The following is an 18,490-nucleotide window of genomic DNA, read 5'->3' on the forward strand; positions in this document are numbered from 1 at the left end:
AAAAATAATAATAATTTAACCTTTATTTAACTAGGCAAGTCAGGTAGCTTGGAATCTAGACCATAAGCAATACGCACGGATATGCATTGCCAAACAACGCTACTGCCACCTTCTGGTTTGGAGTATTTTAACAAGACTGAGTGGCTGAGCACTTTCAAGTTCTTTGCTGTGTGAATACAAAACAGATTGACTGCCGACACTCTGTTCAGAGGTGCTAAGTACTATTGACAGGCAAACGTGTGTGTGTGTGTGTGTGTGTGTGTGTGTGTGTGTGTGTGTGTGTGTGTGTGTGTGTGTGTGTGTGTGTGTGTGTGACCCTGGGCAATGAGGTCACACTTCATTCACTATTCATCCAACTGGGTTAAGTACTCTTTAGTGATTCCATTGCTGTAGGGGCTAGAGATGGAGAACAAGTGCGAGATAAAGAGATCTTTAATAGACAGGGAGTTCATTTGACTCTTTGGATGACCTTATAAAGAAGTCCCTGAGGTGCTGCCACACAAACGTCTCTGTGTTCGATACTACACATTTGTGCTGTGTGATAAAAATAGCAAACATGGTCGTAACTTCTTTCCGGAGGAAACCAAATGGTCACGCCCCTATATAGCTGGAAACCAGCACAACACCCTGCCCATTTCCTGTCGGAATCAGAGCGTGGGCTCACAAAACTAAAAGTTCCTACAGAAAGAGGTTGGCAGAAGAGGGGGGCGAGAGACCAACGGACAGAAAATGTTGACAGAAGATGAGAATGAGAGGACAGGAAAGAGAGGACAGGAAAGAGAGGAAGAAAGAGACACTGAAAGGTTTAGCTTTGTGTTTAGAAGTGTGCTAGTTCTACTGTTATTGTCCAGTTGGTCGTTAAAGGGGTGTTCTATATTCTCTGTAGATTGGATCTTCATTTGGTTGTGCACCACAAACAACACCGCCATTAAGAGAAGAGCTGCTAAATCATTTAGACCACTGATGAAAAGCTTGTGTAACAGAGGTGGTTCTGTGAGCTCGTGTGACAGAGGTGGTTCTGTGAGCTCGTGTGACAGAGGTGGTTCTGTGAGCTCGTGTGACAGGGGTGGTTCTGTGAGCTCGTGTGACAGAGGTGGTTCTGTGAGCTCGTGTGACAGAGGTGGTTCTGTGAGCTCGTGTAACAGAGGTGGTTCTGTGAGCTCGTGTGACAGAGGTGGTTCTGTGAGCTCGTGTAACAGGGGTGGTTCTGTGAGCTCGTGTGACAGAGGTGGTTCTGTGAGCTCGTGTGACAGAGGTGGTTCTGTGAGCTCGTGTGACAGAGGTGGTTCTGTGAGCTCGTGTGACAGAGGTGCTTCTGTGAGCTCGTGTAACAGAGGTGGTTCTGTGAGCTCGTGTGACAGAGGTGGTTCTGTGAGCTCGTGTGACAGAGGTGGTTCTGTGAGCTCGTGTAACAGAGGTGGTTCTGTGAGCTCGAGTAACAGAGGTGGTTCTGTGAGCTCGTGTGACAGAGGTGGTTCTGTGAGCTCGTGTGACAGAGGTGGTTCTGTGAGCTCGTGTAACAGAGGTGGTTCTGTGAGCTCGTGTGACAGAGGTGGTTCTGTGAGCTCGTGTAACAGAGGTGGTTCTGTGAGCTCGTGTGACAGAGGTGGTTCTGTGAGCTCGTGTAACAGAGGTGGTTCTGTGAGCTCGTGTGACAGAGGTGGTTCTGTGAGCTCGTGTAACAGAGGTGGTTCTGTGAGCTCGTGTGACAGAGGTGGTTCTGTGAGCTCGTGTGACAGAGGTGGTTCTGTGAGCTCGTGTAACAGAGGTGGTTCTGTGAGCTCGTGTAACAGAGGTGGTTCTGTGAGCTCGTGTGACAGAGGTGGTTCTGTGAGCCCGTGTAACAGAGGTGGTTCTGTGAGCTCGTGTGACAGAGGTGCTTCTGTGAGCTCGTGTAACAGAGGTGGTTCTGTGAGCTCGTGTGACAGAGGTGGTTCTGTGAGCTCGTGTAACAGAGGTGGTTCTGTGAGCTCGTGTGACAGAGGTGGTTCTGTGAGCTCGTGTAACAGAGGTGGTTCTGTGAGCTCGTGTAACAGAGGTGGTTCTGTGAGCTCGTGTGACAGAGGTGGTTCTGTGAGCCCGTGTAACAGAGGTGGTTCTGTGAGCTCGTGTAACAGAGGTGGTTCTGTGAGCTCGTGTAACAGAGGTGGTTCTGTGAGCTCGTGTGACAGAGGTGGTTCTGTGAGCTCGTGTGACAGAGGTGGTTCTGTGAGCTCGTGTGACAGAGGTGGTTCTGTGAGCTCGTGTGACAGAGGTGGTTCTGTGAGCTCGTGTGACAGAGGTGGTTCTGTGAGCTCGTGTAACAGAGGTGGTTCTGTGAGCTCGTGTGACAGAGGTGGTTCTGTGAGCTCGTGTAACAGAGGTGGTTCTGTGAGCTGGTGTGATGAGTCACCTTAACATTGACGTTCGCTCCCGGGGCTAATTGGGCTTTAGCTCAGAGGGTTAACACACGGCGATCTGGGTTCGATATCAGGTCAGTCACGCGTGTCTGTTGAAAACACATTCAACCAGAAGGTTGTGTACAGACGGCTTTGAGAGTGTCTAGACACAGCTAATGCAATCTAACTTTTGAGGGTACAACTCTCTCTCTCTCTAGCAACAGTTCTGGTGTAATCTCTTTACTGTGATAAACATCTGGCTGGTATTTAAAAGGCCGTTATCTCCCAGGAACAGACGGCCGCTCCGCTCTAAGTACAACTCCTTAACTACCAGCCAGCACATCACAGAACATATGTTACATTGCCAAAGCAAGTGAAAGAGATAGTAAAGAAAAGTGAAATAAACTATTAAAATTAACAGTAAACATTACACTCCAAAAGAATAAAGACATTTCAAATGTACAAATAGTTCAAGTACAAAAGGGAAAATAAATAAACATAAATATGGGTGTTTGTTCTTCACTGATCACCCTTTTCTTGTGGCAACGGGTCACAAATCTTGCAGCTGTGATGGCACACTGTGGTATTTCACCCAGTGGATATTGAGAGTTGATCAAAATTTGGGTTTGTTTTCAAATTATTTGTGGATCTGAGTAATCTGAGGGAAATATGTGTCTCTAATATGGTCATACATTTGGCAGGAGGTTAGGAAGTGCAGCTCTCTCTCTCTCTCTCAAAATTCTGGGCATGTCTTTGGATGGGAAATGTTGAGGATGAAGGCAAATTCATCTCGATTGTACCAACAAACAAACAAAATGTAACAATTCTGGAGCCCTATTCTGGTTGGTCAAATACAAAACAATAATAGCCTAATTGTCAACCCAAAATTCATGACAACCACTGGATTTGGTTGCATATCAAAATAACTTGAATCACTCCTGCTTGGACATGTTAGAAGTAACAATGCATTTAATGAGTACCATGTCAGTACTCTATTACACTTCTTAATAAGTACTGTGAATTCATTTATGAGATGATTACACACGTTTCTATTTGGTTATTGGATTTCGACCCAATCATGGGCTGGTGCCAGGAACTGAACAATGTAGTGGCACCAGTGACACCAGGGGAAACACTTAGACTGGAGCCCTGGAGAGGATTTGGCCAAATCACTTCCAATGACTGTTCCAATTGCGAACGCAGCCTAATCCTTCTACACAGAAAAGGCGATGACAAGGCTAGTGGGTCGTCATAGAGATGGAGGAATCAGTCAGTCATGGAAAAAATGAATGAGTTCATCAGGGGACTGTTGACAATCTATGAGTCAAAGTAAAAGGAGGGGGGTGAATCAAGGAGAGATGTGTGAACAGAAACCTTGGTCAGAGTGTAAAGGGGGGGGGGGGGGGTGAATCAAGGAGAGATGTGTGAACAGAAACCTTGGTCTAGCTTATGAAAATAGATTGCTGTTAGATCGCAGTATAACTGCAGTATAGCACAGTATACTGCAGTATAACAGCGGTATAGCACAGTATAAATGCAGTATAGTGCAGTATAGTACAGTATAGCGCAGTACAATGGCAATATAGTGCAGTATAGTACAGTATAGTGTAGTATAGTACAGTGTAACTGCAGTATAGTACAGTATAACCGCAGTATAGTACAGTATAACTGCAGTGTAACCGCAGTATAACTGGCATATTGTGCAGTATAACCGCAGTATAACTGCAATATAGTGCACTATAACCGCAGTATAGTGCAGTATAACCACAGTACAGTACAGTACAGTATAACTGCAGTATAACTGGCGTATTGTGCAGTATAACCGCAGTATAGTGCAGTATAACCACAGTATAGTACAGTATACCTGCAGTATAACTGGCGTATTGTGCAGTATAACTGCAGTATTGTGCAGTATAACCGCAGTATAAAAGGTTTATTTTAAGAGATAATAATAATTGATAATTTTGATTTAAACATTCTCATTCATGATTATGCATTGTTGTTCCAGCAGGCGGCCTAACTAAAAGCCTTGTTGTACCGGTTTTCGTCGTCTGAAGAACAGGAATCGGACCAAAGCGCAGCGTGGTAAGTGTTCATGCTTTTTATTACAACTGAACACTAAAATAACAAAATAACAAAGAGAATGAACGAAACCGAAACAGTCCTGTCAGGTGCAGAAACACAAAACAACTACCCACAAAAACCATGTGGGAAAAAGCTACCTAAGTATGGTTCTCAATCAGAGACAACGATAGACAGCTGCCTCTGATTGAGAACCACACCCGGCCAAACACAAAGAAATACAAAAAAATACATCGAAAATGAACATAGAATGCCCACCCAAATCACACCCTGACCAAACCAAAATAGAGACATAAAAAGCTCTCTACGGTCAGGGCGTGACACTTGTCAAATGGTTACTGTTGAAATAAATGTACAATGACAATTCAGTATTAGTTAGATAGCATAGACTACGGTATCTAACTAATACTAAATTGTCATTGTACATGAGATAATTCAGTTACCAATAGTTAGATATTAACTTAATGAGTAAAACCAACTTCAATAATGAGGAAGATGTGCTTTGCTGAGTGTCAAGTCATCTCATGTTCAACAGGAGGGGACAGACCCCAGAAATGACATTTCCTAAGAGAAACCCTGCTGAGTTTATGGAGGGATCCCTGGAGCAACATTTGAGAGAAGGGAAACGCTGCCCTAAGCCCCTTTACTTGGTCAAGACTGGTCCGCTTGGTCAAGACTCTGGGGGGGATTTTGCTACAAGCTGTTCATAGGAATTCATCTCTCGCCAAGTGTGCCAATGGCGTTTCCCACCCAACCCCCCCCAAAGCTAAGGTTGGAAATCCCAATCCCTGGAAAGCCTCATTGATCAGCTCTAGTGCGAACTAGACCGTAAAAACACCTGAATCGACAACTCATCTCACCTTCTGCCCGAAAAGGAGGATGCTACATCGCTTCAACCGTGATCCGATATAGCCGTGATACAGAATATCTTCAATAGGAAACAAAAGCAATAGCTCCCAAGGACCAGAGAGCTACAGAAGCTAGCTTATTGGTCTATTTATCATTTCTCTACAAAGAGGACTCGTCTCAGTGCTTATACATGCAGTTCCATTACTAAGGTGGATGAAACACAGAACCTCCCCAACCCACAAGGGGGAGGAAATGACATTTCAATGTATTTAACGTCATGTAAAATGTATTTCAAATACATGTAGATACAGTGTCTAGTGAAAGTCTACACACCCCTTACACAGTTCACATTTTGCTATCTTAAAATTAAATCTAAAAAGGGATTATTCTATATTTTACAAAACCTACTCCACATTTTCAAAATGATTATTTTTTTTTAAATCAACCGAAGACGTCTTGATTGCGTATGTCTTCACACCCCAGAGTTAACACTTGGTCTGAATACTTATGTAAATGTGATTGTCACGCCCTGACCAGAGTTTGCTTTGTATGTTTTATGTTTTGGTTGATCAGGGTGTGATCTGTGTGGGCATTCTATGTTGTTTGTCTGGTTTGTCTATTTCTGTGTTTGGCCTGATATGGTTCTCAATCAGAGACAGGTGTTTTGCGTTGTCTCTGATTGGGAACCATATTTAGGTAGCCTGTTTTGTATTGTGGGTTGTGGGTTATTGTCTATGTCTATATGTAAGTTGCCTGTGTCTGCACTTGTCATTTTATAGCTTCACGTTCGTCGTTTATTGTTTTGTATAGTTTGTAAAGTGTTCTTCGTTTTCGTTATAATAAATAGAGAAGAATGCATTCACTTCACGCTGCGCCTTGGTCTCCTCACTACGACGATCGTGACAGTGATATTTCTGTTTTTTTATATATAAATTTGCAACAATTTCTAAAAACCTATTTTTGCTTTGTCATTATGGGGTATTGTGTGTAGATTGATAAGTGGGGGGGAAATGATTTAATCAATTTTAGAATAAGTCTGTAACGTAACAAAATGGGGAAAAAGTTAAGGGGCCTGAATACATTCCGAATGCACTGTATGTAAGTATGTATGTATGTATGTATGTATGTATGTATGTATGTATGTATGTATGTATGTATGTATGTATGTATGTATGTATGTATGTATGTATATATACACACACATATATATATATATACATATACTACCGTTCAAAAGTTTGGGGTCACTTAGAAATGTCCTTGTTTCCATGACAACATACATGAAATGAGTTGCAAAATGAATAGGAAATATAGTCAAGACGTTGACAAGGTTATAAATAATGATTTTTAATTGAAATAATAATTGTGTCCTTAAAACATTGCTTTTGTAATAGAATCCTCCATTTGCAGCAATTAGAGCCTTTCAGACATTTGGCATTCTAGTTGTCAATTTGTTAAGGTAATCTGAAGAGATTTCACCCCATGCTTCCTGAAGCACCTCCCACAGATTGGATTGGCTTGATGGGCACTTCTTACGTAACATACGGTCAAGCTGCTCCCACAACAGCTCAATAGGGTTGAGATCCGGTGACTGTGCTGGTCACTCCATTAAGACAGAACACCAGCTGACTGCTTCTTCCCTAAATAGTTAAGAGCTGTGCTTTGGGTCATTGTCCTGTTGTAGGAGGAAATTGGCTTCAATTAAGCGCCGTCCACAGGGTATGGCATGGCGTTGTAAAATGGAGTGACAGACTTCCTTCTTCAAGGCCCCTTTTACCTTGTACAAATCTCCCACTTTACCACCACCAAAGCACCCCTAGACCATCACGTTGCCTCCACCATGCTTGACACTCCTCCAGCATCTTTTAATTTTTTCTGTGCCTCACAAATGTTCTTCTTTGTGATCCGAACACCTCAAATTTAGATTTGTCTGTCCATAACACTTTTTTCCAATCTTCCTCTGTTCAGTGTCTGTGTTCTTTTGCACATCTTAATATTTTCTTTTTATTGGCCAATCTGAGATACCAATCTGAGTCTCCTCTTCACTGTTGACGTTGAGACTGGTGTTTTGCGGGTACTATTTAATGAAGCTGCCAGTTGAGGACTTGTGAGGCATCTGTTTCTCAAACTAGACCCTAATGTACTTGGCATCTTGCTCAGTTGTGCACCGGGGCTTTCCATTCCTCTTTCTATTCTGGTTGCAGACAGTTTTCTCTGTTCTGTGAAGGGAGTAGTACACAGCGTTGTACGAGATCTTCAGTTTCTTGGCAATTTCTCGCATGGAATAGCCTTCATTTCTCAGAACATGAATAGACTGACGAGTTTCAGAAGAAAGTACTTTGTTTCTGGCCATTTTGAGCCTGTAATCGAACCCACAAATGCTGATCCTCCAGATACTCAACAAGTCCAAAGAAGGCCAGTTTTATTGCTTCTTTAAATCAGAACAACAGTTTTCCGCTGTGCTAACATCATTGCAAAAGGGTTATCTAATGATCAATTAGCCTTTTAAAATGATAAACTTGGATTAGCTAACACAACGTGCCATTGGAACACAGGAGTGATGGTTGCTGATAATGGGCGTCTGTACTCCTATATAGATATTCCATTACAAATCTGCCATTTCCAGCTACAATAGTCACATGTCTACACTGTATTTCTGATCAATTTGATGTTATACTAATGGACCAAAAATTAAGCTTTTCTTTCAAAAACAAGGACATTTCTAAGTGACCCCAAAGGTTTTTATAGTACCAGTCAAAAGTTTGGACACGCCTACTCATTCAAGGGTTTTCCGTTATTTTTACTATTTTCTACATTGTAGAATAATAGTGAAGACATCAAAACTATGTAATAACTGTCACGCCCTGACCTTAGAGATCCTTTTTATGTCTCTATTTTGGTTGGTCAGGGCGTGAGTTGGGATGGGCATTCTATGTTTTTGTTCTATGTTGTCTATTTCTATGTGTTTGGCCGGGTGTGGTTCTCAATCAGAGGCAGCTGTCTATCGTTGTCCCTGATTGAGAACCATACTTAGGTAGCCTTTTCCCACCTGTGTTTTGTGGGTAGTTGTTTTCTGTTTTGTGTGAGTGCTTGACAGAACTGTTGCGTTTTGTTCCACTTTGTTTTTTGTTTCAGTGTTCAGGCTATATTAAAACATCATGAGCACGTACCACGCTGCGCTTTGGTCTACTCCTTCTTCCTCAGACAAACGACGTTACAGAACTACCCACCACCAAAGGACCAAGCAGCGTGGTGTAATGGACTCCTGGACATGGGAGGAAATCCTGGACGGCAAGGGACCCTGGGCACAGACGGGAGAGTATCGCCGTCCAAAAGAGGAGCTGGAGGCAGCTAGAGCGGAGCGGCGACGCTACGAGGAGTTGGCTCGAGGAGGCGTGCACGAGAGGCAGACCCAGAATTTTTTTTTGGGGGGGGGCACACGGGGAGATTGGCTGAGCCAGGTTGGAGACCTGAGCCAACTCCCCGTGCTTACCGTGGCGGGCGTCGTACTGGTCAGGCACTGTGTTATGCGGTGGAGCGCACGGTGTCTCCAGTACGCGTTCTTAGCCCGGTGCGCTATATCCCAGCTCCTCGCATCGGCCGGGCTAGAGTGGGCATCGAGCCAGGATGAAGTGTGCCAGCCCTGCTCTCCAGACCTCCAGGACGTCTCTACTGCGCCGGCTCTGCGCACTGTGTCTCCAGTGCGTCTGCACAGCCCAGTGCGTCCTGTGCCTGCGCCCCGCACGTGCCGGGCCAAAGTCACCATCCAGCCAGGACGGGTTGTGCAGGCTCTTAGCTCGAGACCGCCAGTGCGCCTCCACGGCCCAGTGTATCCGGTGCCTCGGCCAAGGAAGAGGCCTCCTGCATGTCTCCCCAGCCTGGTGAGTCCTGTGCCTTCTCCCAGAGCCAGGCCTCCTGTGTGTCTCTCCACTCAAGTGGTGATCATGGTAAGAAGCCTCCAGTGGTGATCATGGTAAGAAGCCTCCAGTGGTGATCCATGGCACGAAGCCTCCAGTGGTGATCCATGGCAAGAAGCATCCAGTGATGATCCATGGCACGAAGCCTCCAGTGATGATCCATGGCACGAAGCCTCCAGTGATGATCCATGGCACGAAGCCTCCAGTGATGATCCATGGCACGAAGCCTCCAGTGATGATCCATGGCACGAAGCCTCCTGTGTGTCTCTCCACTCCAGCGACTATCCCCAGTTCGGAGCCTCCAGCGACGATCCCCAGTCCGGAGCCTCCAGCGAGTCTCCCTCCTGTCCGGAGCTGCCAGAGTCTCCCTCCTGTCCGGAGCTGCCAGAGTCTCCCTCCTGTCCGGAGCTGCCAGAGTCTCCCTCCTGTCCGGAGCTGCCAGAGTCTCCCTCCTGTCCGGAGCTGCCAGAGTCTCCCTCCTGTCCGGAGATGCCAGAGTCTCCCTCCTGTCCGGGGCTGCCAGAGTCTCCCTCCTGTCCGGAGCTGCCAGAGTCTCCCTCCTGTCCGGAGCTGCCAGAGTCTCCCTCCCTCCCTGTTCAGAGGAGACTGTGTGAATCAGGCCTTCATGGTCGAATTGCTGCAAAGAAACCACTACTAAAGGACACCAATAAGATGAAGATACTTGCTTGGGCCAAGAAACGCAGACAATGGACATTAGACAGTCGAAATCTGTCCTTTGGTCTGATGACTCCAAACTTGAGATTTTTGGTTCCAACCGCCGTGTCTTTGTGTGACGCAGAGTAGGTGAATGATGATCTCCGCATGTGTCGTTCCCACGGTGAAGCATGGAGGAGGTGTGATGGTGCGGGGGTGCTTTGCTGGTGACACTGTCTGTGATTTATTTAGAATTCAAGACACACTTAACCAGCATGTCTACCACAGCATTCTGCAGCGATATACCATCAACAGGACAATGACCTAACACACCTCCAGGTCTATTTGACCAATAAGGAGAGTGATGGAGTGCTGCATCAGATGACCTGGCCTTCACAATCACCCGACCTCAACCCAATTGAGATGGTTTGGGATGACTTTGACCGCAGAGTGAAGGAAAATCAGCCAACAAGTGCTCAGCATATGTGGGAACTCCTTCAAGACTGTTGGAAAAGCATTCCAGGTTAAGCTGGTTGAGAGAATGCCAAGAGTGTGCAAAGCTGTCATCAAGGCAAATATTTAGATTTGTTTAACACTTTTAGGATTACTACATGATTCCATATGTGTTATTTCATAGTATGATGTCTTCATTATTATTCTACAATGTAGAAAATAGTAAAAAAATTAAGAAAAACCCTGGAATGAATAGGTGTGTCCAAACTTTTTGACTGGTACTGTATGTGTGTGTGTGTGTGTATATATGTGTGTGTGTGTCTAAGCCTGTGTATGTTTGTCTCTCCTGACCTGAGAGATGTGGTTGATGGAGGACTCCATTCGGCTCAGCTGCGAGGCCTGGATGTCCAGCAGCTGCAGCACGTTGTTGGCTAAGGCATTGATCTGGTAGGCAACGCTGGCCAGGGACTGGGTGGTGTAGGCTTTAGTCTCCTCCAGAGCTTTCCTCTTGTCCTGGGCCTAGAAGATGACGAAGATGAAGATGACGAAAAAGAAGATGAAGATTACTTTGTTGTCCAATTGTACACAAGATGTAATGGATATGTTACTTCCCCTCTGAAAGACACAGTGGTTAGAGCAAGGAGAAAGACCACCGTGTACATTTCACAGTCTGTACATTCAATTCAATAAAGCTTTATCGACAGGCAACACTGTATATACACTGACTATACCATACACTAGGAACACCTTCCTAATATTGAGTTGCACCCCCCATGTGCAGAGCAATGCAGGCTGGGTATGAGAGTGGAATTCACAGCCACTTCCGAACAGACAGGTGCACATTGGGATGTTTGCCTCCGCGAATGCTGGGACATTGGTTAGGAAGCGGGTCTCTCCCTGCTGCAACTGTCTGAGGCTACAGTCATTGCTCATACACACAGTTCCGTATGCAGTACAGGCCTGCATGCAAGAAGACTACACACCACACGCACAGCAGACCTGGGTTCAAATACTATTTTAAATTATTTCAAATACTTTATCTGTACTTGATTAAGCTTGCCTGTCTTAATGTACCAATAGAATAGCCCCTAAACTGTGTGCCCCACCTCATCTGGCACTCCAGGGCAGACTAGAGCAAACACGAAAAGGTATCTGAACGATTGGGGTCGATACAACAAACCGTGCTACTGGTTACTGTGATGCTGTGTCAATAGAACATGTCCTGTATGTGCACAACGTATCAAAGCAAGTCCATACAGAAAAGCACATTGTGCAGACAAATAGATTCTCCCAACAACACATACCCGCACAAACACAGATGTTTCAAAAGCCTCGTTCTTATGATGGGATGACATCACAAACCTGGCAAAGAATTGTACATAAACAATGGAAACACACACACAAACACACACACACACACACACACACACACACACACTCTAGCCTTCCCTGACACTTTTCCAGAGGAAGGGAGCTCTCCACACCCTCCTCTGTTGACCTGGTATCAGTGATTCACTCCTTCTAGACAGGACCTGGTATCAGTGATTCACTCCTTCTAGACAGGACATGGTATCAGTGATTCACTCCGTCTAGACAGGACATGGTATCAGTGATTCACTCCTTCTAGACAGGACCTGGTATCAGTGATTCACTCCTTCTAGACAGGACATGGTATCAGTGATTCACTCCATCTAGACAGGACATGGTATCAGTGATTCACTCCGTCTAGACAGGACCTGGTATCAGTGATTCACTCCTTCTAGACAGGACATGGTATCAGTGATTCACTCCGTCTAGACAGGACATGGTATCAGTGATTCACTCCGTCTAGACAGGACCTGCTATCAGTGATTCACTCCGTCTAGACAGGACCTGCTATCAGTGATTCACTCCTTCTAGACAGGACCTGGTATCAGTGATTCACTCCTTCTAGACAGGACCTGGTATCAGCGATTCACTCCTTCTAGACAGGACCTGGTCTCAGTGATTCACTCCTTCTAGACAGGACCTGGTATCAGTGATTTACATCTCCATATACATTGAGTATACCTTTGGCTGTGGCGGTCACGAAATTCCGTCAGCCGGTGATTGTCAAGCAAATAACTGTCGGCCTCACTGTAATTGACTGTTAACCTCACTGGTGTAGGGGGCAGTATTTTCACGTCCGGATGAAAAGCGTGCCCAGAGTAAACTGCCTGCTACTCAGGCCCAGAGGCTAGGATATGCATATTATTAGTAGATTTGGATAGAAAACACTCTGAAGTTTCTAGAACTGTTTGAATGATGTCTGTGAGTATAACAGAACTCATATGGCAGGCGAAAACCTGAGAAAAATCCAACCAGGAAGTGGGAAATCTGAGGTTTTTAGTTTTTCAAGTGATTGCCTATCCAATATACTGTGTCTATGGAGTCAGATTGCACTTCCTAAGGCTTCCACTAGATATCAACAGTCTTTAGAATGTTGTTTCAGGCTTCTACTATGAAGGGGGAGCGAATAAGAGCTGTTTGAATCAGGGGTCTGGCAGAATGCCTTGAGTTTAGTCACGCGAGCAGCCGTGAGCACGAGCTCTGTTTCTTTTCATTTCTAAAGACAAAAAAATTGTTCGGTTGGAATATTATTGAAGATTTATGATAAAAACATCCTAAAGATTGATTATATACATCGTTTGACATGTTTCTACTAACTGTAATGGAACGTTTTTTTACAAGGCCTTGTGCATTTGGATTACTGGACTAAACGCGCAAACAAAAAGGAGCTATTTGGACATAAATATGAACTTTATCGAACAAAACAAACATTTATTGTCTAACATGGAGACCTTGGAGTGCCATCAGATGAAGATCATCAAAGGTAAGTGATTCATTTTAACGCTATTTCTGTCTTTTGTGACACCTCTCCTTCTTTGGAAAAGGGCTGTATGGTTTTCTGTGGCTAGGCGCTGACCTAACATAATCGCAAGGTGTGCTTTCGCCGTAAAGCCTTTTTGAAATCAGACACTGTGGCTGGATTAACAAGACGTTTATCTTTAAAATGGTGTATAATTCTTGTATGTTTGAGGAATTTTAGATATGAGATTTCTGTTGTTTTGAATTTAGCGCCCTGCAATTTCACTGGCTGTTGGCGAGGTGGGACGCTAGAATCCCACTTGTACCAGAGAGGTTAATTAACATAAACACATTTAGCATCTCCTGGCTTCCACACACACTGATGCAGACCTTTGGAACTGTACATTCATATAGCCTACACCTTCACAATAAATCCATTATTTATTTTAGACAGGTCTAAAGAAGCATGATTTTAAGAAAATGTAGTCTATTTCAGAAGAAAAAGAATAGCATACTCTGAGTTGTCCTTATGTTAGGTCCTGATCTGGCTATGCCATATGGCTGTGGGCTACACTAGTTCACTTAGCAGACAAGATTTGCTTAGAATTCCGTGGTTTTATTTTATAGTATGAAGAATACAATGGAACAAAGCTGAATAAAATAGAAAGGATATTTTCTCTAAACGATGTGGCTATTCAGTGTTGAGCGGTTAACAAAGAAATAGGTACTCCTATATGCTTCATTTAGAGTAATGAATGTAACTTTAGTTGTTCTACAAACATTGGGCTATATGTTTTGATTTTTTATTCATTGTAAGGCTGTATGATGCGACTCTAATGATGATTTGAAAACAGTCGCTTGAAAGGCATGAGCTCTGCTTTGTTTTTTGAGCAGGCTGTACACACTAAATCAGTCACTAATTCGCAATTTGACAAGCACTTGATAATGTCTAGAATTTCACGGTGGCATCCCCTTTGTGTGGTCGTAATGCACCCTAAAAAAATCCATGCCTTTTGCGGCCAGTGGCTGTTGTACCCTTCTCCCCGAGTGCTGCGTGCTCCATCACGTGATCGGGTCTTTCTCACAGGCTACAAGTGAAGACAGATACATCGGCGACACAACGGCGCATGTCCTTATCCAACTCCGAGGTGCATATTGAAGATATTGGAAGAACTGTCCACATTTACTTTTCATCAGCCAACAAGATGAGTAGGCCTAACAACAGCAAAATCACTAACATATGTCAATCTACTATCCCCCATAGTACAAACGTTCACCTATTCTATTCTGTGCGAGAAATAAATATTCCAAACATAGTCTGGGACAGTTGTGTGATACAATAGATCCCAAATTAACTAGCATCAAAAAAACTATTTTACGCAATGTGGCTGACGCAACAGATCAGAACGTTTAGCTTAAAATGTTGATAAACTATTAGGCTATTTCTTCACATTTATAAGCCCAGCAATACACACATGGTCGAAGGCTGTAAGCGTGAATGTTCCATTAGCAGAAAGCCCCATTATCAAAAGTGACTGCAAATGTGATTATTCATGTAATGCTTTTATTATAAAGGTACATTTTTATGGTGAAAAGGATCTTCCCCAAACTTGAAACTCACCCGCTGCTTATATATGTAGTTAAGCTCTACACCCCTTGTAAATGTGCTTCATTTTAAGAAGTTATTTGTCCACTTTAGTTGTGATACAAACCTTATTAAAACATATAGGCCTATGGGCTAGGCTATGATTTGAAAAAGTCATAAATAAAAGGCATTTTTGATTGAATCTTGCCTTTACATATACTAAATCAGTGGTTCCCAAACTTTTTATAGTCCCCTACCCCTTCAAACATTCAACCTCCAACAAGGTACCCCTTCTAGCACCAGGGTCAGCACACTCTCAAATGTTGTTTTTTATACGATACATTTATTAAACATAAAAATGAGTGTGAGTTTATCACAACTTGGCTCGTGGGAAGTGACAAAGAGCTCTTATAGGACCAGGGCACAAATAATAATATAATAATAATCAATAATTTTGCTCTTTATTAAACCATCTTACATATAAAACCTTATTTGTAGGTTAATGAGAAGGGTGTGCTTGAAAGGATGCACATAACTCTGCAATGTTGGGTTGTATTGGGGAGTCTCAGTCTTAAATCATTTTCCACAGACAGTCTGTGTCTGTATTTAGTTTTCATGCTAGTGGGGGCCGAGAATCCACTCTCACATAGGTACGTGGTTGCAAAGGTCATCAGTGTCTTAACAGCGCGATTTGCCAAGGCAGAATACTCTGAGCGCAGCCCAATCCAGGAATCTGGCAGTGGCTTTTGATTAAATAACATTTCCATAGAACCGCTTGCTGCAATGTCGATGAGGCTCTCTTGTTCAGATATCGGTAAGTGGGCTGGAGGCAGGGCATGAAAGGGATAACAAATCCAGTTGTTTGTGTCATCCGTTTCGGGAAAGTACCTGCGTAATTGCACACCCAACTCACTCAGGTGAGTCGCTCTATCACATTTGACATTGTCCGTAAGCTTGAGTTAATTTGCACACAAGAAATCATACAATGATGGAAAGACCTGTGTGTTGTCCTTGTTAATGCAGACAGAGAAAAGCTCCAACTTCTTAATCATAGCCTCAATTTTGCCCCGCACATTGAATATAGTTGCGGAGTAATCCTAGATTCAGATCATTCAGGTGAGAAAAAACATCACCCAGATAGGCCAGTCGTGTGAGAAACTCGTCATCATGCAAGTGGTCAGACAAGTGAACATTTGTCAGTAAAGAACTTTAAGCTCGTCTCTCAATTAAAAAAAAAACTTGTCAATACTTTGCCCCGTGATAACCAGCGCACTTCTGTATGTTGTAAAAAGTGTTACATGGTCACTGCCCATATCATTGCATAGTGCAGAAAATACACGTGTCACGCCTTGACCATAGAGAGCCCTCGGGGTTCTCTATGGTGTTTTAGGTCAGGGTGTGACTAGGGGGTGTTCTAGTCTTTAATTTCTATGTTGGTGTGAGTACGGTTCCCAATTGGAGGCAGCTGATGATCGTTGCCTCTAATTGGGGATCATACTTAGTGTGGTCCTTTTCCCACCTGCGTTGTGGGATATTGTTTTGTCTAGTGCCTATGTGCGCTACGTATGGCACGTTCGTTGATTCTTTGTTGTTTTTAGTTTCACTGTAATAAATATGTGGAACTCTACTCACGCTGCGCCTTGGTCCGCTTATTTAAACAACGGACGTGACAACACGAGAGTTCAGGGGCCTTGCTTTAGCAAAGTTAACCATTTTCACTGTTGTGTCCAAAACGTCTTTCAAGCTGTCAGGCAGTCCCTTGGCAGCAAGAGCCTCTCGGTGGATGCTGCAGTGTATCCAAGTGGCGTCGGGAGCAACTGCTTGCACACGCGTTACCAGTCCACTATGTCTCCCTGTCGTAGCTTTTGCGGCATCGGTACAGATACCAACACAAGCAGCAGCTACGTTTGGCTACATACGGACCGTTAGTGGAATTCCCGTGAGAGAGTAACGGTTAATGTGAATGGATGTTAATTATTTGACTAGGCTACCTGTATTTGACATTGTGTTGTTATTTTGCTGAACACTAGATGGTTGAATTTTATTTTTGGCAGTGAAACGAGGCTACTCAGGCAAGAGAAAAAAACTCGCCCAAATATATTGCCCCGTTGGAAAATATAAATGGACTGTTTGAAAATGTGAAGAAAAAACACATACAGTGGGGAGAACAAGTATTTGATACACTGCCGATTTTGCAGGTTTTCCTACTTACAAAGCATGTAGAGGTCTGTAATTTTTATCATAGGTACACTTCAACTATGAGAGACGGAATCTAAAACAAAAATCCAGAAAATCACATTGTATGATTTTTAAGTAATTAATTTGCATTTTATTGCATGACATAAGTATTTGATACATCAGAAAAGCAGAACTTAATATTTGGTACAGAAACCTTTGTTTGCAATTACAGAGATCATACGTTTCCTGTAGTTCTTGACTAGGTTTGCACACACTGCAGCAGGGATTTTGGCCCACTCCTCCCTACAGATCTTCTCCAGATCCTTCAGGTTTCGGGGCTGTCGCTGGGCAATACGGACTTTCAGCTCCCTCCAAAGATTTTCTATTGGGTTCAGGTCTGGAGACTGGCTAGGCCACTCCAGGACCTTGAGATGCTTCTTACGGAGCCACTCCTTAGTTGCCATGGCTGTGTGCTTCGTGTCGTTGTCATGCTGGAAGACCCAGCCACGACCCATCTTCAATGCTCTTACTGAGGGAAGGAGGTTGTTGGCCAAGATCTCGCGATACATGGCCCCATCCATCCTCCCCTCAATACGGTGCAGTCGTCCTGTCCCCTTTGCAGAAAAGCATCCCCAAAGAATGATGTTTCCACCTCCATGCTTCACGGTTGGGATGGTGTTCTTGGGGTTGTACTCATACTTCTTCTTCCTCCAAACACGGCGAGTGGAGTTAGACCAAAAAGCTCTATTTTTGTCTCATCAGACCACATGACCTTCTCCCATTCCTCCTCTGGATCATCCAGATGGTCATTGGCAAACTTCAGACAGGCCTGGACATGCACTGGCTTAAGCAGGGGGACCTTGCGTGCGCTGCAGGATTTTAATCCATGACGGCGTAGTGTGTTACTAATGGTTTTCTTTGAGACTGTGGTCCCAGCTCTCTTCAGGTCATTGACCAGGTCCTGCCGTGTAGTTCTGGGCTGATCCCTCACCTTCCTCATGATCATTGATGCCCCACGAGGTGAAATCTTGCATGGAGCCCCAGACCGAGGGTGATTGACCGTCATCTTGAACTTCTTCCATTTTCTAATAATTGCGCCAACAGTTGTTTCCTTCTCACCAAGCTGCTTGCCTATTGTCCTGTAGCCCATCCCAGCCTTGTGCAGGTCTACAATTTTATCCCTGATGTCCTTACACAGCTCTCTGGTCTTGGCCATTGTGGAGAGGTTGGAATCTGTTTGATTGTGTGTGGACAGGTGTCTTTTATACAGGTAACGAGTTCAAACAGGTGCAGTTAATACAGGTAATGAGTGGAGAACAGGAGGGCTTCTTAAAGAAAAACTAACAGGTCTGTGAGAGCCGGAATTCTTACTGGTTGGTAGGTGATCAAATACTTATGTCATGCAATAAAATGCAAATTAATTATTTAAAAATCATACAATGTGATTTTCTGGATTTTTGTTTTAGATTCCGTCTCTCACAGTTGAAGTGTACCTATGATAAAAATTACAGACCTCTACATGCTTTGTAAGTAGGAAAACCTGCAAAATCGGCAGTGTATCAAATACT

General features: G+C 43.9%; 1 protein-coding gene across 7 annotated transcripts in view; it reads right to left on the reverse strand.

The window, feature by feature from the left end:
• Positions 1–18,490, reverse strand: part of LOC139559689 (abl interactor 1-like) — a 54,875-nt gene that overhangs the window by 25,215 nt on the left and 11,170 nt on the right. For all 7 annotated transcript variants that reach the window (XR_011671807.1, XM_071375899.1, XM_071375901.1 and 4 more), the window contains exon 2: positions 10,685–10,852. Coding sequence is in view for 6 of the 7 variants with exons in the window: in XM_071375899.1 (XP_071232000.1) it covers positions 10,685–10,852 (168 nt within the window). In the remaining variant the exon portion in view is untranslated. The remainder of the gene's footprint in view (positions 1–10,684; positions 10,853–18,490) is intronic.

The sequence above is a fragment of the Salvelinus alpinus genome, chromosome 30 (assembly GCF_045679555.1).
Source record: "Salvelinus alpinus chromosome 30, SLU_Salpinus.1, whole genome shotgun sequence".
Taxonomy (NCBI): Eukaryota; Metazoa; Chordata; class Actinopteri; order Salmoniformes; family Salmonidae; genus Salvelinus; species Salvelinus alpinus.